Source organism: Nicotiana attenuata, unplaced genomic scaffold (assembly GCF_001879085.1).
Source record: "Nicotiana attenuata strain UT unplaced genomic scaffold, NIATTr2, whole genome shotgun sequence".
In the NCBI taxonomy this organism is placed as follows: Eukaryota; Viridiplantae; Streptophyta; class Magnoliopsida; order Solanales; family Solanaceae; genus Nicotiana; species Nicotiana attenuata.
In genome coordinates this window covers 35288-56693 of record NW_017674662.1, presented here as the reverse complement: position 1 = coordinate 56693, position 21406 = coordinate 35288, and the positions used below count along the sequence as shown (strand labels likewise).

At 35.6% G+C, this 21406-nt stretch overlaps 2 protein-coding genes across 2 annotated transcripts; both read right to left on the bottom strand.

The window, feature by feature from the left end:
- Positions 1-10355: 10355 nt before the first annotated feature.
- LOC109219077 lies at positions 10356-10961 on the bottom strand. Its single transcript, XM_019383493.1, has one exon. The coding sequence runs from the start codon at positions 10959-10961 to the stop codon at positions 10356-10358; it is 606 nt and encodes a 201-aa protein (XP_019239038.1).
- A 1838-nt stretch (positions 10962-12799) lies between these two features.
- On the bottom strand, positions 12800-15060 carry LOC109219079 (S-type anion channel SLAH4-like). The gene is made up of 2 exons (XM_019383495.1): positions 14107-15060; positions 12800-13245 (listed from the first exon to the last, which is right to left on the bottom strand). The coding sequence occupies exons 1-2, from the start codon at positions 14968-14970 to the stop codon at positions 12961-12963; spliced, it is 1149 nt and encodes a 382-aa protein (XP_019239040.1). The 5' UTR covers positions 14971-15060; the 3' UTR covers positions 12800-12960.
- Between the last annotated feature and the right edge of the window lie 6346 nt (positions 15061-21406).

Genomic DNA, 21406 nt, shown 5'->3' with positions numbered 1-21406 from the left:
CGATTTTAGTGCCAAAATAATGCTCGAGGTTGAGCAAGAAGCTTCTCGTACTTCCCCTAGGCAACCCTACTTTTGGGTCCTGTATATCGACGGCGCATCCAATGCATCGGGATCAGTACTGGGACTCGTACTCGAAGTCCCAACAGACGAAGTTATACGCCAATCTATACGATGCCCCGATATGACTAACAACGAGGCCGAGTATGAGGTCGTAATTGCAGGATTAAAACTAGCTCTCAAATATGGCGCACGACGGATTGTCCTCAGATGCAAATCGCAACTCTTCGTCAACCAAGTTATAGGGACTTTCCAAATCAAAGAACAAAGGCTGCAAAAGTACCAAGCAGAAATTCATAAACTACTGCCAGAATTTGATGAATGTCAACTCGACCAGTACCTCGAGCGCAAAACATCGAGGCAGATGGCCTCGCCAAATTAGCAACAGCCACCAAAAATATCACTAATGAGAATGTGGTCACCTTCCTCCGCTCGTCAATAGACCAACTTGAGGTACATTCCATAAATTTAACTTGGGACTGGCGCAACCGCATCATGGCATATTTACAGGAGGGAGTACTCCCACGAGACAAAAAGGAAGCCAAAACTCTTCGAATGCAAGCGGCTGGGTACAACATCATAAATCACGACCTATACAAGAGAACGTTCGGGGGCCCCTTGGCAAAATGCCTAGGGCAAAATCAAACAAGGCGCGTGCTCGAAGAAGTACACGAAGGTCATTGCGGTGCCCATACAGGGAACAGAGCCCTCGTCAGATGCCCATTCGGGCAGGATATTACTGGCCCACCATGAAAAAGGAAGCCGCAGATTGTCAAGAGATGCGAGCAGTGCCAAAAATACGCACCTATGATACATCAAACGGGCGAACACCTCCACTCTGTCACTTCGCCATGGATGTTCATCAAATGGGGAATGAACATCGTCGGACCCCTCCCAGCAGGGCGAGGTAAGATACGTTTCCTTTTAGTTTTAACTGACTACTTTTCCAAATGGGTGGAAGCAGGTGCGTTCACCCAAATACGAGAACAGGAAGTCATCACCTTCATATGGAAGAACATCATATGTCATTTCGGCATCCCTAAAGAAATCAGCTGTGACAATGGGCCCCAATTCACCGGGAAAAAGACTACCGAGTTCTTCGAAAAATGGCACATCAAGAGAGTACTCTCCACGCCATACCATCCTACCGACAACGGTCAGGCCGAATTCTCCAACAAGAAAATATTGAACATCTTAAAGAAAAAGCTCGAGGATGCTAAAGGGTTATGGCCGGAATTTCTACCAGAGGTACTATGGGCTTACCGCACCACGCCGAAAACAAGCACAGGCGAAACGCCATATTCACTAGTCTACGGGACTGACGCCATGATACCTGTTGAGGTCGGATATCCTAGCCTGATATACTCCAATGAAAGAGGACAAAACAATGATGAGAACACAAAACAAGACCTCGACGAGGCAGAAGAACGAAGAGACATGGCTTACGTAAGAATGGTAGCCCAAAAACAACAAGCAGAAAGGTATTACAATAGAAAGGACAAAATATGACCACTCAAATTCGGAGACTATGTTCTCAAAGCCAAAACACAAGCGAGCAAAGACCCGAAAGAAGGCAAACTAGGAACCAATTGAGACGGGCCATACAAAATCGCAGCAGCAACAAGCAAAGGAGCATTCCAACTAGAAACAATGGAAGGAAAACTACTACAAAACAATTGGAATGTCACCCACCTCAAATACTTCTAATTCTAAAAAAGGACGCCCCTCAAGTAGTACTCTTTCTCCCTCACCAGAGTTTTGTCCCAATTGGGTTTTCTGGGGAGGTTTTTAACGAGGCGACGAAGGGGACGTCTCGAAGTCCAAAGTATAATTCATCGCCCCGCCTGCCGATTGCTTCTCCAGGCCGAACGATGAAGGGACTAGATACATGGAAACTTCTCCAATATATGTATGAAACAGACATGTATAGTATTCTCCGGTGAATGAAATAAAGCGGCATTTTGTACTCTCCATCAAGATATTCTCCAATGAGTGAAATAAAGCAACATTTTACTCTCCATGGTTTTTGCATCTAACATTCAACCTCGCTCGAATTAATTAATTCAACCTCGCTTGAATCACTTAACATTCGACCTCACTCGAATCACTTAACATTTGACCTCGCTCGAATTACTTTACACTCGACCTTCCTCGAGTATGATCGACTACGCCAAAACATTACACACAAGCGGCCGAAAAGCCAGGGCCATAAAGCAAACAAAAATAGCAATTCGGAGGTACACAGCAAAAAGGTAATCATTCCATTACAACTGTTATATTACAAAAACTTTTTACAAAGGGCTCGAAGACGCCCTAACAAAAATAGCAAGGCAAAACTAAATAAATACAATGGCCATACGCCGGCATACTCCTCGTTATATATGGAATCGAAGGCGAGCCTGTCCGCATCATTATCGATATCGTCCCCGCCAGGCGTACCGGGATCATAACCACAAGCTTCATGGGCTGCACGTGCTTTAACACGAACACCCTCGAGTTCTGCCTCGAAAACCTTCTCGTTAGCCTTCACGGACTTTTACACATCAAGCTGAGCCTCGGCATGAATCCACATCTCATACAACTCCCGCGGCACAACGGGATCAATAGAAGTATGAGACGTGGATGGCTGCGACTGCCGTCGCACTTCCTCTGCATTCAAAGCAACAACCTGTTCGTTCAGTCCGGACAACTCCGCCTCCAGATCTTGGATCCGCTCTTCTAACCTCGCCACCTTGAGCGCCGATGTCTCCACCTCATTATCTCGTTCAGATCTACAAACATAGAGGGCGTCATCCAGGGCTGCAACTTCAAATTTGGCGGCCACCCTGCCCTTTTCGGCACGAGCCAATTCATCAGCATTAACGCTCAACTCACCCCTCAGATCAATAGCCTCCACTTTCGTTCGCCCAAGCTCAGCAGTTAAGGTGGTCACCCGCTCCTGAAGATCGGCGTTCTCGGCCATCACCCCCTGCTCACCTCGAGCTCATCATCCTTGGCCTTAAGAGCCGCCTCAAGTTCACTGCATTGACCTATGGCCTTCATCATCTCATCATCTCGCTCTTTCAGCTCTTCAACTTTCTACGCAAACTCTTCCTCTTTCTACTTAAGCCCGTCGCGAAACAGCTGAAAATCACTATCTTGAGTGAAGACATCGGCCAACGCATGGTGCTTGGTGTGGTACTCTTTGTACTTGGAGGCCACCTTTTTAAAAATGGTCGTCCTTCCCTCATCCCTCCGGTAACTCTCGATCTCCATAATGAGAGTCTGACATGCAGAGGAAAGAAAGTCAGCATAAGTAGATTACACGTGCGAAACAAATCCTAACAAAAAAAACACTTGCCAGAAATACTCCGCGATAGCTCCGCGTCACTCATCGCCTGCAGTGCCGTATTCTCAGAAGCAGCGCACAAGGGAGCAAAGGCCGACACAGCCTGCTCAGAGTTCGCCAAAATATCGTAACACACGGGAATGATTATGTGTCGGTTAGGACCCTCTGTTCTCACTTCTACGTGGGTATTTCTCTCCAAAAAAAGGCACGAACCTTTTCAGGATCGATGTCCGAGCTTGAACAATTGCCCTCCGCGAACACCGCTCCATTCCCTCCGGCAGCCCACGATGCGCCACCTTAAGCAGCTCGTACAGGTTCCCCGCCTTGGCATGTCCCTTCGGACCTAGGGGACCTCCTCGCCATAATAGCATCCGCCATAAAAACGGCACCTACGTCCAACATAGGCGAGGACGCCACACTCGAAGCAACGACCTTCTTGTTTTCAACGCCGGTGGCGACGGCCTTCCCGAGCTCCACCCTCTTCCTCTTTCTCGACGGCGACTCCTCCCTGTTGGAGGAATCATCTACGAGGTGGTAGACAGGCTTGGAAGAGATCTCGTCCCGTACAGCGACATCCCGAGGAGGGGGGTCCATTGTTGATAAAGTTTGAGTACGACCTCCGCGGGCAGACTCCGCCAAAGCAAATTGCATCTCTGCCGATGCAATGGCCTGGCGAAATGCCGACACTGGAGCTTTCTTTTTGGAAACTCGTCGACCTATCGCCACAAAGGTCGTATCAATAAATGACGGCAAGTAGCTTAAGATCGAAACAAAAGTAAAACTTACTAGACGGAACCTTCGGTCTAAAGCATTTGTAGAAAACCTCCCAATCTCGGATCCCCACCATGTGAGGTAACACGCGAGCCACCCAATCCTCAATTCTGATGACGGGAAAGGGTGCACGCCTCTCAGCTACACAGAAAAATCACAGATGATTAAAAATCAAAAAGGATAAGAGTAGATAATAAGTGTATGCCATCAACACCTACGATTATGATTCCGCTGCTCAGGAAATCCAGCAGGGTCCGACACCAAGTGCCCCATTTTGATAAAAAAGTACCTGTGCCAAAACTTCCGGCTCGCCCTGTCATCCATTCCAACTATATGCCCCCTAGTCCTGCGATGTCGCAGATATATCATGGTGCCTCTGTGAAAGCTTGGCGAAAACAAATGTAATAGGTGGTGGATGTCAACCTCACAACCAGCCAACTCCGCGTACTTTGTCAGCATCAAAAAAGTTTTATATAAATACAGAGATAGTTGTGCCGGGCAGACGTTGTAAAACCGACAAAACTCCTCTGCCAGCGGAAGAAGAGAGAGTATAATCAATTAAAAAGGATAAACATAAAAAGCACAGTACCTAGGTCTATGGACCTCCACGATGTCGCCCCCATCTAGAACCATCTCGACATGAGACAGAATACGGTATATAGATCGGAGTTCATCTATATGAGACGGCCCGGTTTCAGAGATCACCGGAACGGGGGAAGGAGCGGGTTCCTTATGGAAATCGCTTCTAGATGAGGGGTTTCTGGGAAGTATTTGTTCTACGGTAGGAAAACTCTCACCCTCCTCAGCTACGAGATCCTCACCACCGGGAGGAGGAGCCACTGACAACGGAGTGGCATCGGAAACTTCGTCATGTATACGAAGGGTTCAGGACATCTCGAAAACAAAAGGTGTGCTATTAAACCTAAAGAAAGAGGTGACGACTAAACAGGAAGGTGAGAAACAGAATCGTAGAAACAGAGCTAATAACGAGCATTGACAAATAGGATCGAAGAAAGATAATGTACATGCAAGGAAGGAAATGGCGGAAACTTCTGAAAAAATGAAACCCTCATCTATCTATAGGGCTGGATGGCGGAAGAATCGAAGCGAAGGATTGTTAATGGCACTAAAACCAAAGCGACAAGCACGCAGACGCTGTCTTAGGAAGATGCGTAATGGTGATGCGCGTGGAAGTGACGTCACAACATGGTAACCTCCAATCATGACTCCGCTGGTTGTGTCGTTCTCTCGATCTTGGTCGACCCGGCGTGATTTAATAGCAAAATTCTCCCACGACGAAAACGAATAATGTCCGCTTATCGAGGATGTGCAGGGCTACGACCTCAACAAGCGGAAAGACTAACTGTATAGGTCCAAATTTGGTAACCACGGTAACGAATAAGCAAGACAATTGACGGGGTCGACCACGACACAACGATTGAAGGTCGTCCTCATAAAGGCTGATGCCAGAAGCGGGCAACTGAGATAGGATAGTAACGGTAACTTAAGTTTAGAAGTGGACATAAAGAATATTCCTTTGGATATTCTTTATGCTGTACTTTTAGGATTTTTGGGGAATGTCCCTTATAAATAGGAAGATATAGGAAACAAAAAGGGCATCCGCCTTTTCGAACTGGAACATATGGTAAAAGTTGAAAGAAGAATATACGAAAGAGTTGTCTTATTCATTTATTCAAGCACATGTTGTCCAGCCCTTATCCATAAATCTCAAGATCCCATATACATTTTTGGATCTCTCGCTTTTCCACGCCGCCGTCATAGAAAAGGAACATCCCAATCGTATAATCAATGGGTGATAGTTCCTTTCCCATTATAATCTTTGTCATTGCTTACATTCATTATACATTTATGCTATTGTCAATCATAACAAAATAAGTCCACTATTTAATGCTCCTGAACTCTACTCGTTATACCGAAGTTTTATTTTATTTTATCTAGAATTTATTAAGTTCAACTAAGATTCACCTTAACTCATCATTAATTTGTTTAGCATTTATTTTCTCAAACATTACCCATAATATTTAATTTTTTTAGATATCAACAAAGAATTAACTTTTTATTTTTCAAAGTTAGCCTTGGAGTAAAGAGTCACTGTTATATTTCAAATGAACAAATTAAAGAGATAGTAAAGGTTAATATAGTCAAAAATTTTAAATGTAGATTTCGTAACATGTGTGAAACAATCAAAAATTTAATTAAAGTGGGCCATATAAAGTACTTAACATTTTTTTTTTGTGAAGAAATTTTGTTTATTAATCTCCACGAACAGGTACAGTATTCTCAGTTGCTTACAATCTGCCTCTCCTAATTGCTACCTTCTGAACTTCTATTCTATTATTCATATATAACTTTACATCTATTTCAAGTTTCTATAACATGTACACTATGAACTCTATAATTCAAGCTAAGTGTGTTGCTTAGCCACTCCCTTTCTTTGTTGCCCTGCTTCATGTTGATGAATATGCTTCTCCGCATTTTGCACTCTTATTTTATCTGTTCAATCACCACTTCAGGTCGTGGTTATTTAGATTCCCAGTACGCCGGATTCCTTGCTTTCCAAATACGATAGACATTGCTGCCATGTTGCAATGACAAAAGCCCTGCAGCTTCTACCCTTAGTGTGCCTCGCTAATCTCCTCCATCTCCCATTTATGTCCATCTGCTGCACTGCACTTCTTGTCCAGTTGAGTATATCTTGTAGGCACCTCTGCGAGAATACACCTTCAAAGTACAAATGTTCTATGGTCTCTATGTTAGTACCACACATCACTCACTTATCATCTTGACTTATTCCCAATCTGTATAGCCGATCTTTTGTGAGTGGTCTTTTATGTAACAACAACAAGCAGATGAAGCTATGTTTTGTCATATTTCCTCTGCTCCATACTCATCTCCACCGAGGCCAATCCTCCAGCTATCCCATTCTCCATTTGTAGCCATCATTCACTATGTATTTGCCTTGTGTTTTTAGCCAGTTATTTAACACAAATCCAGTTGCAAATGTATCTCTTATAGTCCAGATATTTTTCCAGTACCAGTAGCAATCCAATGGGGGATATATTGCCACCAACCAGTACCCTTTAAGTAGATATTATTGATCCATTTGACCCACAAATTATCAGCTTTTTGAGCAATGTTCCAAACGTAGTTTGCCATTGCAGCTTCATTCCATCTCTGGCACTCTGTGATTCCCAGTCCTCCTTCTCTCTTTGACCTGCATACCAGGTCCCAGGCCACGAGAAGGGTTCTATTTGTTACTATTTTACCATCCCATAGGAAATTCCTACATATTGCAGAGATTTCTTTGAGCACTGACTTTGGTAAAATAAAAATGGAAGCCCAGTAGCTATGTATATGTAGTAGAACTGAATTAATGAGCATCACTCTCCCAGCATAGGAGAGATGTCTTGTACCCCCAGCTCCTTCCTCGTGATGTTAGTCTCTCACTCAGAATTTCACGATTCATTTTTGATAGTTTTCAAGCAGATATTGGTACTCCAAGATATCTAAAAAGCAAGGTGCCTTTTGCATATACAGGCAGCTCTAGTAAGTCTACCTCATATTGGGGTTGCATGCTCATACTGAAGATATTTGATTTTGCTGCATTTGTGCATAATCCAGAAGCATTGGAGAATGTCTTTAATCCTCTCATCATAAGGAGGGCAGACTGGAAGTCCACTCTGCTAAATAACAAAATAAAACATCATCCACAAAACATAGGTGATTCAGCCTAAGACTTCTACATTTTGCATGAAACCCAAACTTCTGATGTTTTGCCACCTGGTTCATTATTCTTGTAAAGTATTTCATGCATATAACAAATATAAGAGGAGAGATAGGGTCCCCTTGTCTCAGCCCTCTTCTACCTATTATATTTCCATACAGCCCCCCATTTATTGCAATACAGTACTTAGTAGTTGTGATACAAGTCATAGTCCATCGGATGAAATGGTGTGGGAAATCTAGTACGTGGAACATCTCTTCCACAAACTTCCATTCAATAGTGTCATATGATTTTTTCAAGTCGACCTTTATCAGGCAGTTGATGGTAGTGTGTTTTATGTTATATAGTCTAACCAAGTCCCAGAAAAGCACATTCTGGGCAATAGACCTTCCTGCTGCAAATGCACTCTGATTAACAGAAATGATCTCTGGCAGTACCTTCTTTAATCTATTGGATAGCATCTTTGAAATTATCTTGTATATTGTGTTGCAACATGTTATAGGTCTATAGTCACCCACAGTTTCAGCGTGATCCTTCTTAGGCACTAGAGTGAGTACAGTTTCATTCCATACCTTCAAAAATTTTCCAGTTCTGAAGAATTCCATCACCCCAGCTAAAAGGTCATCCTTAATGATATCCCAACAGTCTTTAAAGAATTGACTGCTATAGCCATCTGGACCTAGGGCTTTCTCACCTTCTATCTCCCATAGAGCTGTTTTTATCTCTTGTTCAGTGAACTCTTCTATAAGCATCTTCCTATGTTCCCCTGATACCACTGGGCCTTCCTTCATAGTAGAGCTGCAAACTCTGGTTCTGTTAGTGCTTAAGGATCGCAATAATGATGTGTAGAATTCTACAAAGCTTTGTGCTATCCCTAGTAAGTCAGTAATGATATCTCTATTGTTGCTCCTGATTGTGAATATCTTGTTGGTATTTCTTCTTGCTTTAAGAATACTATGAAAGAACTTTGTGTTCAAGTCTCCATAGTTTAGCCATTGGATCTTACTCTTCTATCTGAAGTATTGGTCTCTGGCTAGCTTCCATTTCTGATACTTTTCTATTAATCTCCTTTCATACTCTATTAGTTGTAGATTCTTAGAGTCCTTATGAAATTTACTTTGACATTCATCTAGCTCCTTCTTGATATTTTCTGTGTTGATTACCACATCACTGAAGTTTGCTTTGTTTATTTCCCTAAGGGTGGATTTGAGCTTGTTCAACTGTCCTACCAAACCAAACATTTTTGAGCTAGTTATACCTCTTTCCCAGCTAAGTTTAACTGCCTGCTAAAAGTTTGGCGCTTGACTCCACATTTTGAAGTATTTAAATCTACATTGGTTTGGTTGCTGCCCATTTTCCCAGTTTATTGCTACTGGACAATGATCCATTAACCCTTCATTTTCAAAGTTTGCTTCAGAACGTGGTAGGGTGGTAATCCAGCCACTATTGACTAGGACTCTATCAATTTTGCTGTAAACCTTGCTGTTATCCCCGTGCTTGTTATTCCATGTGTAGAATGCCCCTGGTGATCTCAGATTGTTTAAAGAACAAAGTTGAACACAGTGCTTGAACTCTCTTATTTTCGACCGAGAAACAGGACTACAATTCTCTCATCCCTGTTGAGGACACAGTTGAAATCTCCCAATACTGCTCATGCCCCTTGTATTGTACCATGCATCCCTATAAGTTGTTGCCATAATTCTCTTATTAAAACCAGATCATTGAACCCATACACCAGTGTCACCTGAAATATCAACTTAGTCCCTCCATGTATCACCTAACAATGAATCATTTGTGAGGCCATTACTTATATAATAACTTCAAATATTAGTGGTTTCCAGAGTAACCAAATCCTACCACCAAGGTGATGGTTAAGATTTGTGGTGAAAGACCATCCATTACATAGGTTAAAGGCTACTACCTAAGCTTTGTGCCTTTTAACCTTTGTTTCCAGGAGTCCAAATAGACAAACTTTACAGTTGTGCATAAACAAATTCATTTCTTTATATTTTGCCTGTCTATTCAGACCCCTGGTGTTCCAAAATCCATTTTTATCTAGCATGGGGGGGGGGGGGGGGGGGTTTCTCTACCCCTACTCGTACCTAGACCCATCATTGTGCTATTAACTGTACTACTAGTTGAAGCCATAGCCTGCTTTACCCTTGGTGCTAAGCCTGTGTTGGTGGCATTTTCAACTTGCTTCATTTTCTCTCCTATTCCCCCTTCTCCGGGTTTCCCTTCTTTGTTGTTTATCATTGATGCACTGTTTGCTTCTCCTAGAGATGCAAAAGGATTGCTTGTAGTAACAAAAACCTCTTTGTATTGCAGCTGTTGTCTAGGTCTTCTAGGGCTATGTTGTAGTTCCTTCACTTTGCCTCCATCTGTCTTTTCTCAATTGTTGCCTTGCCTTTCTAAATGTTATTCACATGTGCTGCTTGAGTACCTTCTGGCTGCTTATTCAGCTTTTTGCTGTTTGCATTGCTGCTTCTTATGCCCAAAGATCTTACAATATTCATAAATTATAGGTTTCCATTCATACTCCACACTCTGTTTGATTACCTGACCTGTTTCACTTTCAATTATGATTATGTCTGGGTATGTTTGGTTCGGTTGGACCTCAACCACTACACTAACATACATCAACCTCTCTTTCATAGTTATTGTTGCATCAGCTTTCACTGGTTTCCCAACAAATTCTGCTATTTTTGTTAATGCTACTTGCCCCCAATACTTCAGATCCAGTCCTATCAACTTAATCCAGATAGGTACCTTTTCAACTGTGATCTTGTTCATCTCCACATCTGGTCTCCATGGCTTTACAATCACAGGTTTTCTGTCAGAAGTCTGGATCCCATCTTCAACTACTTTAGTACGACTCTCCACGCTATGGAATCTAACAAGGAAAACCCCTTTGCTAGTTTGTGCAAAAATGTCTATCCCCAGAGCTCCCCATATACGCTTAAAGTACCCTTCTATGACTGTTAGGGGGGGATTCGATCCCAATACATAGCAGACTACAGTTGATTGCCAGTATTCTACCTCCTCCTTAATATCATCCATGGTGATTTTTATATTCGTAGCCGATTTTTCTGCTGCTACTAAGTCAAAACCCTCCCTTAATTGTGATTTTTCAACTATATTACTCCATGATTTAGGGCTAGGGTCAGTTTTTGGATTATACCTTTCTCAGTTGCAGATTTCTCCTCTGCATCGACCAGATCTGCCCAAGATGCCCTGCTTATGCATTGTTCTCCAATATTTGCATTTGGTGTAGCAGTAGCTCAATTGGTGTACCATTTGCCCTGCTAGGTGCCATTGGAGTCACCAACATATGCGATGTCTGCTTCAACTCCAGTGGAACTACTCCCTGAATTACATTCACACTCTTCGTTTTCTTAGCATCCTCTGATTGGGGAATCCCCCTTCTTCCCATGTTTATGACCGCTAGGTTACTCTTTGTTCCTTGTCCTCTTCCTCCGGTCTTCGATTTCCTTGCCATCCAGCCTTAGCTGAGAGGAACTCTCATTCTAGAGAGAGAAGCTTAGTTTATCTACTCTATTTTTCAAGTTTCATATAGTACTTAGCACTTTATTCATGCCCGTATCTCATTTCTTTGTAGTAGTTAATATTTCCATATTTTCAACTTAACTTCTTAATAATCTTTTTATCTTTGGTATGAGGAAAACTATTTGTCAAGAAAATATTTTTCATGACAAAGTCATTAGTTGGTGTGTAATTACCAGGAAAGATTTAAGATCAAGGAGGTTTAAAGTTCATTCAAAAGGTGATAACGGTAATGTTTCACCAAATTCTAAAGGTTAATGGAGTTAATGACGGGTTTGTTATGGAAACTTCATAGTAATTTTTTGTTCTGAAGCATGGTAATTCTAGACCTTCCCATGCTCGACTAGGATTGAGCAGTGGGATCACAATAGATGGATTTGCAGTCATCTTTGAAGATCAAAATGGGTCGATTTGAGCAAAAAGTAGGGTTTATTAATTGGATTTTGCTGATGTAATGGAGTTACTCGGAAACTAGTGCGATTTATAGCCTGTTTGGCCAAGCTTTTTTTTGGCCAAAAATACTTTTTTTTTTGCCAAAAGCACTTTTGGCCAAAAATTGAGGTGTTTGGCCAAGCTTTTGGAAGGAGAAAAAGTGTTTTTGAGGAGAAGCAGAAGCAGTTTTGGAGAAGCAGAAAAAAGTAGCTTCTCTCCAAAAGCACTTTTTTGAGAAGCACTTTTGAGAAAAATACACTTAGAAGCAGTTTTTTAAAGCTTGGCCAAACACTAATTGCTGCTCAGAAGTGCTTTTCAAACTAATTAGCCAAACACAAACTGCTTCTCACCAAAAGTACTTTTAAGAAAAGCACTTTTGAAAAAAAACACTTCTCAAATAAGCTGATTTTTGCAGCTTGGCCAAACGGGCTATTAGGCAAGTAAAATCTAGTAATATTTGATTGGATTTTTGTGGATTTGGTTGCTTTTGCAGCGTTAGTGGTGGACAGAGAGGTGGTGTTCTCCACGTTCTTTCTTGGGATTTTTTTTTCTTTCTATTTTTATGTTGTTTAAATTATTTCATTAAATATTTATTATTTCTTAGCTTCGAGTATATTCTATTTATACATTTCTTTTAATTGAAGGTTAAATATATTTAGTTGAATAACACAAGAATCAAAACTAAAATAAAGTACTCCTTTCCATATTAATTTATGTGATGCAGTTTGACTAGCAATAAAGATAAACTTTTGAAACTTGCGAATTAAAATAATCTATAATATTTGTTTGACTATAAATCATCTCATCAAAGATAAAATAAAAGGTTTAAAAATTAAATTATTTCTAAATACAGAAATATATCTTTTAAAGTTTCTCTAAGAAAAAATGAAGTCGACAACAAGTCGTATAAAATTTGTTTTGGCATTTCCATCTTTGATCAGAAATACGTACAAAGTCATTAATGAACGCCTAATTAGTACTCTACTACAATTCCATTACTAATGTTACATCCGTGTTGGTTCTAAGAATTCGAACCAAAACTATTAAAAAAATGCAAAAATATTTATACTATTGATAACCGTTGAATATTGCTAGAGCAGCGCAATGTATCATCACCATCCCCAGGTAAAAATGAACTGGAATTAAATGCAGTGAAAATCATTAAAACAAGTGATACAATTACTGATAGTCCAGAAAGAAACAGCATTAAAATGTGGGACGCAGTGTTCTTCATTTCTTGAGCATACTTAGTTGATGCCATGGCCATCACTGTTAAAGGGAAAGAATATGCCCACCATGATACATTGAATTTCCTCATTGATCTCTTAAATAAGGCTGGTCTTGAAACCTGTTTTTTCAACAAATAATTAGTAAACAGTTTTAGTCATATTCATACATTTTCAAATAGAATATATATTTCTAGATAAGACAACTATATCTTAGTGTTGCCTTAGGTTGACAAAAGAACACAATGTATATTTAAGCTGACGCTACGGGCATGACTTGAATGGTTGGTAGTCAACAACATCATTTCGTACTACGAAATCTTAAAATTGCAAAAGCCAACTCGAATACTTCTACGTCAATTTAATTAGATTTTAGCCGCGGTCACCTTCACTCTCTTTTTCTTTATGTTCACTTTTCTTCTTTCAAAAGAACAAAAACCAAAGAAATAGATATGTAGAAGGAAGAAACAAATTCTTGGTACATTTTTTCCTTCTAGTTTATTCCAGAAAAGATATTACTCCCTCCGTTTCATATTAAATGAGGTACTTTCCTTTTTAGTCTGTTCCAAAATAAATGACACATTTCTAAATTTGAAAATAATTCAACTTTAAACTCCTCATTTTACCCATTTTACCCTTAATGAGAAGCTTTTATAACCACACAAAAGTCATGGTCCCACAAAGCTTTACCCCTTAAGCTTTTAAGACCACAAATTTCAAAAATCTTTCTTTTTTTTCCTTAAACTCCTTGCCGAGTCAAACTACCTCATTTAATTTGAAACGGAGGGAGTATTACCTTTTTATGATTGGAAAATTCATTTTAACTTTAAAGTTCTTATTTTACCCTGAATGATTACTACGTATATCTTTTGACATGTATCATAAGTCTTCCCGTTATTTCTTAATTAAACTGCATGCCCAGTTTGATACTGTTATATTAAAATCTAACAAATGGAATATCATGTTTAATTTAAAATGCTCACCAGGGAAAAGAAGAGGAAGAGGGAAAGGAAGAAGAGCATCTTGGATGAAGAATCAAACTTTCCATAAATAGAGTCCCAAGCCAAGCTAGCCATGCTTGGAGTTGCTAAAAACAAGAAGAAAACTGGCCTTAGCATTGCTGGAAGAGAGCTACTTCCTGGTAACCTTTGATAAAGTGTAACAAATAGCACTAAATAATGTGACATTCCAATTGCAAACAAGAATAATGCACACTCATTCCATCCCATTTCAGCAGCAGCCCTTGCTCCTACTAAATTCCCAATAACTGATAATTGGCTAGTTGGATTCGCTACTCCTGATAGAAAGCGCTTCCCTTTAGTAATCCATTGACCATATATCTTGATATCAAGTGCAACTATAGGTACAACAAAGATCCACCAAAGTACAAGAAAATAAATCTCTTTGGGCTTGAAAAATGGAGTGGCTTGAAGCAAAACAAGACAAGAAATCCAAGGAGCGAAAAGGTAGTTCACTCCAACATGATGCAAAAACTCACTTTTAACCATGTCAAAGTGAAAGAGAAGACGAAGTAGGTATAGAAAAGAAAGTGATATTAATGAGAATAAGGCTAAAGACCATAGAAGAATAAAAGCTGTGGAAGGAAGCATACGAAAAATACTTCTAAACTTATGAATATCATCCGATGGCTCACTTAAGGTTTTCCATAATAATGCTTGGCTGCATAAAGAAAGACTTATTCTAAAATAACCAGCATGAAATCTACTTAATATTGATAAAAATTGGTTCTTATAATGTGTTACAAAAATGCTACTACTACAATTTTTCTGTGTTGGGCACAGAGTACTAGCATCTCTTGCTTGGGCCTCTTTGCTATGCATTTCCATGGCAAAAATTGATGACTAATATTATATCGATGGTTCTATCGGTGAAATGAGGTATAAATAGGAAAATTTTGGTAGATGAGAATTTGAAAGAAGAACGTACGTACTTTCTTTGAAGCAACATAGGTAGGAGAAAAGTCGGCTGACTTAGGCTAACCATTGTGGACTACTTGACGTGGATTGTGGGTGGTTCCTGAGTTGTTCTCGAGCTCTTTACAGCTATAGTTTGTGTGTATGGGGACCACATTTTTTCTGGCTAAAATCTCTTACTCGTATAGTAGGTATCGCTGTAAAACACAAGTGTATTCACGATTTGAAGAGTCAATTACTCAAATAGTCACTCAACTATCTCAAATTATCTCCTAAAGTTATTTTTCTTTCATTTGTAACAACAAAGTTTCTGAACTATGTCTAGTGCACTCAGAAGGTCACTCAACTAGATTTTCCAAATTTTGAATTGCCAAATACCTATTTTACCCTCTAAATTTTAAACATTTATCTTCTTTTATTTGTTTCAAACTTTTTAATATTATGATTTTTCCCTTTTTAATTTATATTATGGACTTACTTATAAAATAAATAAATATTATTTATAAATTAAAAAAATAAAAAGTATCTAAGCATCTATAATGCCGGAATAACAAAATAATAGCATAGTAAACAAATTAATTAGAATAATTTGTTCGTAATAATACTTTTAGTATTAACAAAAAAAATTTGTTTACACAGTTCAGAATTAAAGAAAATAATTTTGTAAAATATATATTCCATGCATGTAATATAAAAATAATTAGTTAAATAAAGGTATTTTTATAATATACATTATATATTCTTGAAAATTATGCTCAATTATATTATATATATTCCATGCACGACTTAGCATAACATATTTTACCCTATACAGATAGCCCCCTGCTTTCCGGTGACATAACTTTGTGTCGTCGGAAAGTTGGTAGAAACATAATAATATAGTGAAGCATAATTTTCAAGAATATATAATGTATATTATAAAAATACCTTTATTTAAATAATTATTTTTATACTACATGAATGGAATATATATTTTACAACCTTTATTATCTTTCATTTTGAATTGTGTAAATAAATTTTTGTATTTTTGAATTTTTGTTATTAATACTAAAATTATTATTACTAACAAATTATTCTAATTAGTTTTTTTTTACTATGCTCATTATTTTGTTATTCCAGCATTATATATGCTTAAATACTTTTTATTTGTTTATATTATAAATAACAATTATTCTATAGGTAAGTTCATAATATAAATTAAAAAGAGAAAAATCATAATATTAAAAAGTTTAAAAAAAAATAAAAAGAAGATAAATGTTTATAATTTAGAGGGTAAAATAGGTATTTGGTAATCCATAATTTGAAAAATCTAGTTGAGTGACCTTCTGAGTGCAATAGGCATAGTTCAGTGACTTTGTTGTTACAAACGAAAGAAAAATGACTTTAGGAGATAATTTGGGATAGTTGAGTGACAATTTGAGTAATGGACTCCGATTTGAACATTATGAGTTGTAGTTCAAGATACTACGTGACTTATTTGATTTGCTGAGTTTAAATTTATTATTTATATTATTTAATGAGTTTTTTTAGTAAATAGACAAAGTACGAGATGAAAATTATTGGGTTAGGATGAACCCATAAATTATAATTAGATCAACTCCTGCTGTAAAAGAAGAAACACCGGAAATTAAGATATAAATCTCCTTTTTGTTTTTTCCACTTTTGTGTGTTAGTGGATGATGATAAGCCTTGATCCACATTTGGTAATTAGGATAGAAAGGAACGTCGTCCTAGTAATCTTTGCCAGTACCCAAAAGGCAAACAAATTAAAATTAAAATTTAAAAAGCACGGAGTGATGATTTTGTTTATTGATAACAAAAAATTTGTACGAGGTTTTAAAGATATATGGATTGATTCAACACAAATAATCAAAAATAGATAAAGGAGTGAAAGATAAAATGAATTATCAAACTAGTTGCAGTATTATGGGCCCATCATGAGCTTAGGTTAGGCAATAATTTCTGCCCTCGGTTGGGTCCTTGGTACGAAACCAATTGAGTGTGAAGAACAACAGCAAAATAAGAACCTTTCAATAGCTAGAAAGCATAAAAAATGGATTTGTATTCTCTTGGTATGTGTGTTACCATGTCCTATATCATGGAAAAGCTTCCACTTTGTATAGTAGGAGAGTTTCAATCGTAGTACAAATATATTTAAGGTAAAAAAATCTTCCTTTCTCATTTATTAAAGATTCGTAACCGTCATTGAGCGGTTGGTTGCGGATATCACAGCCCTCTATCGGTTGCGCACAACTGCTCATGCATGGTTTTTTCCGAAGTCTCAGAAACCTATCTTGAGTTCGAGGTGCGTCGTTTCATCAGGTCCGATGACACGCACTTCATTTACTTTTTACGGGCCTTGATACAAAGAGTTTTCAACTTCGAAATTGATCCCGCATGTTTATGCTCTTACTCCACTTCGTTCACCAGGAAATCAGGGTGTGCGTCATCCCCGATTTCACCTGTATACAAATTTTTTTCTGAACTGCTGGGAATTTAGAATTGTTAAGGTTTGATTGATTCGAAGGAAGAGGGTAGGATAAAAGAAATCAATAAAAAGTACTGCTGTATCAAAACGATCAATACGCACTATCTAGCGCATGGTTTGCATTCCGTTTTTTACTCATACTGTTGTCATCCATTAACTTCCTTTTATCAGTGGTAGAACACTCTTTTGTAAATTCGTAGAACAATTCATTCGCAAAATTTCTGGGTAGATTAAATGTTACTATTTAAAGAAAATAATAATACGGAAAAGGGCTAAGTATATCCGTATACTATTGAAAAAAATCATTTTTAGTATAGGTGCGTTGCACGTGTCTATCGTGTTAATCAATAAAAATATATACAAAAAGAACAAATTTATTCTGCATGTAACCCATACAATCCTATAATCTAGGTAAACCGATCAATATTTTAGTAATCTTCGTAGGCCGTCAGCCAGATACTCCCAGTTTATTCCCTTTTTTTGAGTCTTATGGTTCCTCTCATCTCAAAGATTTTCATTTAACTCTAACTTATGCACCACATGAGAAAGTAGGAACACTCTAAAAGAACTCATTCCACCTAATCCCTTCCTAAATAATTATATTTATGGATNAATTCAGCAATATTTTTAAAATAAAATAGATATTTATTTTAAGATTAAAGAATTTCTAAATTTATCTATATTATATTAAAGGATAGTAATGGATAATAATACTAAATAAAATGGAAAATTTAATTAAAAGCCATATGAAACTGTGATAATACCATATATTTGATACCATAATAGCAAAAGTAAAAAAATAATTAAAAATTAAATATTAGAAATGAAAGGAAAAGAATATTTTGCTTAATATTAGAAAGTTCTTAAAATTATGATGAGAATGCTCAAACTATGGATAGGACCACCAAAAATTAAGTCTTACTAGATATAGAATTAAAATTTAAAAAATATAAAATAAATATCTAATATAAGTAATTTTACTAACTAAAATCAAAAAGTCAAATTTTGTATCTTGAAACTAAAAGAGAATTTTTTTATTGCATGTAATACAAAGAAATAAATATAAGAGAAACTTAATCGATTTCGAATATAATAATCAAAGAAATATATATATATATATATATATATATATATATATATATATATATATATATATATATATATATAGATTTTCTTCTAAATTAGCTAGAATATGGAGGTAAAATTAAAAAAAGATAACAGAAAAAATAAAAAATATAGAAAGACGTAAATTGAGATAAGCTATGACTATTTATACTTTGAAGTAAGTTAAAATATATAATAAAACTAAAATTTACTTAAGATGTTAAAGATTTATTGACTTCAAAAGTTAAAAAAATTCAAGCAGTAAAATAAGATCTTACATAAAGTATACAGTTATTTATAAGATAAGAAAAAACATAAATATTTATATCTTCTATCTATATTATATTAGAAGGAAGGTAGTGAGACATGACATTAAGCCAGGTGACGTATTCAGAAAATGTCACTTAACATTTTTAAGACATAATCTAAATAAATTTTTAAGACAAATTTAATAAGGATTAAAACAACTTAGATTGATCAAATTTAATTTATGGTATAAATCAATTAAAATTGACTCACATTCTTATAGTAAATAAATTTTGATAGCTTTCCAAATATAATTATTCATTAACCACTGATCTATTTTCTTTCATTTCATAATTTTATTATTTGTAGAAATAGTACATAGAGAAATAAAATGCTAGTAAAATTATTATCATTAGTTATAATGTGTTCAAACAAATAGAAATTAACTTTTATGGTTAATTCTAAAATGAGTGTGGTAGAAATAGATATTAAATTAAACAAGCTAATGAAAGCCACACAACACTGTAATAATATTATGTATTGAATAATATAATAGCAAAAATAAGGAATAAATAGAGAGAAATTAATCAAAACATTCATCATAAAGAAAAATGATAAAACTTATTTAAATTTGATATGAGAAAGTTGTTATTTATCTATTATGATAAGAAAGATCATATTGTGGATAATACCACGCAACTAATGTCTAACAGATAAAATAAGAACTTAAAAATATTAAAAATAAATTAGAAATAGCGTGAGAATATTTATGCTAAGAATTAGTTTAGAAAATAAAATGAATTAAAATAAAATACTTAAAAATACTATTGATAAATTTAAATAACTTAAGAATTCAAGAAATATTTTTAAAATAAAATAGATTTATTTTAAGATTAAAAAAAATCTAGATTTATCTATATTATATTAAAGGATAGTAATGGATAACAATACAAAATAAAGTGTCAAATTAATTAAAAGCCATATGAAACTGTGATAATACCATATATCTGATAACATAATAGCAAAAGTAAAAAGATAATTAAAAATTTAATATTAGAAATGAAAAGAAATGACTATTTTACTTAATATTAGAAAGTTCTTAAAATTATGATGAGAATGCTCAAACTATGGATAGGACCACCAAAAATTAAGTCTTACTAGATATAGAACTAAAATTTTAAAAAATATAAAATAAATATCTAGTATAAGTAATTTTATTAACTAAAATTAAAAGTCAAAGTTTGTATCTTGAAACTAAACGAGAATTTTTTTATTGCATGTAATACAAAAAATAAATATAAGAAAACTTAATAGATTTGGAATATAATAATCAAAGAACATATATATTAATATTTTAGACTAATCAAAGTTATAACTTAAAGTCAAATATGATATTACAGGTAAAATATTAATTAAAAATTTCTTAGTAGGGAAGAGACTGTTGTGAGCACGTGATTTTTGCCTCGCTTGAATTATTCCTATGAAATTNAAATATTATCATTAGATATAATGTGTTCAAACAAATAAGAAATTAACTTTTATGATTAATACTAAAAAGAGTGTGGTAGAAATAGATATTAAATTAAACAAGCTAATGAAATCCACAATGATATATTATGTATTGAATAATAGAATAGCAAAGATAAGGAATAAATAGAGAGACATTAATCAAAACTTTCATCATAAAGAAAAATAATAAAACTTATTTAAATTTGAGATGAGAAAGTTGTTATTTATCTATTATGATAAGAAAGATCATGTTGTGGATAATACCACGCAACTTATGTCTAACAGATAAAATAAGAACTTAAAAATATTAAAATTAAATTAGAAATAGCGTGAGAATATTTATGCTAAGAATTAGTTTAGAAAATAAAATAAAGTGAAATAAAATACTTAAAAATATTATTGATGAATTTAAATAACTTAAGAATTCAAGCAATTTTTTTAAATTTAAGTAGATATTTATTTTAAGATTAAAAATTTTCTAGCTTTATCTATAGTAAAATTAAAGGATAGTAATGGATGATAATACTAAATAAAGTGGCACCAAATATTAAAGTCTTACTAGATATAGAATTAAAATTTAAAAAATATAAAATAAATATCTCATATAAGTAATTTTGTTAACTAAAATTAAAAGTCAAATTTTGTATCTTGAAACTAAAAGAGAACTTTTTATTGCATGTAATACAAAACATAAATATAAGAAAACTTAATAAATTTGGAATATAGGAATCAAAGAACTTATATATTAATATTTTATACTAATCAAAGTTACAACTTAAAGTCAAGTATGATATTATTTTGATTACAGGTAAAATATTAATTAAAAAAGTTTTAGTAGGGAAGAGCCTGTATAAAGAAAAAAATAGATATAATGTGAGAATATTTATACTTTAAATTAATTTAAAATAAAATAAATTAAATAATAAAATAGTTTCAAGTAAGAGGATAAAAGCGTAAATATATTAAATTTTAAGAATAAAAAAATAATATTTATCGGTAATT

Bases quoted from the DNA above. Each gene is read 5' to 3' on its own strand.
- LOC109219077 (XM_019383493.1), bottom strand. From the start codon at position 10,961: ATGGATGATATTAAGGAGGAGGTAGAATACTGGCAATCAACTGTAGTC.
- LOC109219079 (XM_019383495.1), bottom strand. From the start codon at position 14,970: ATGGAAATGCATAGCAAAGAGGCCCAAGCAAGAGATGCTAGTACTCTG. The intron at 13,246-14,106 runs GTGAGCATTTTA...TTGAAAAAACAG, and splicing joins TCTTCCTCTTCTTTTCCCTG to GTTTCAAGACCAGCCTTATT.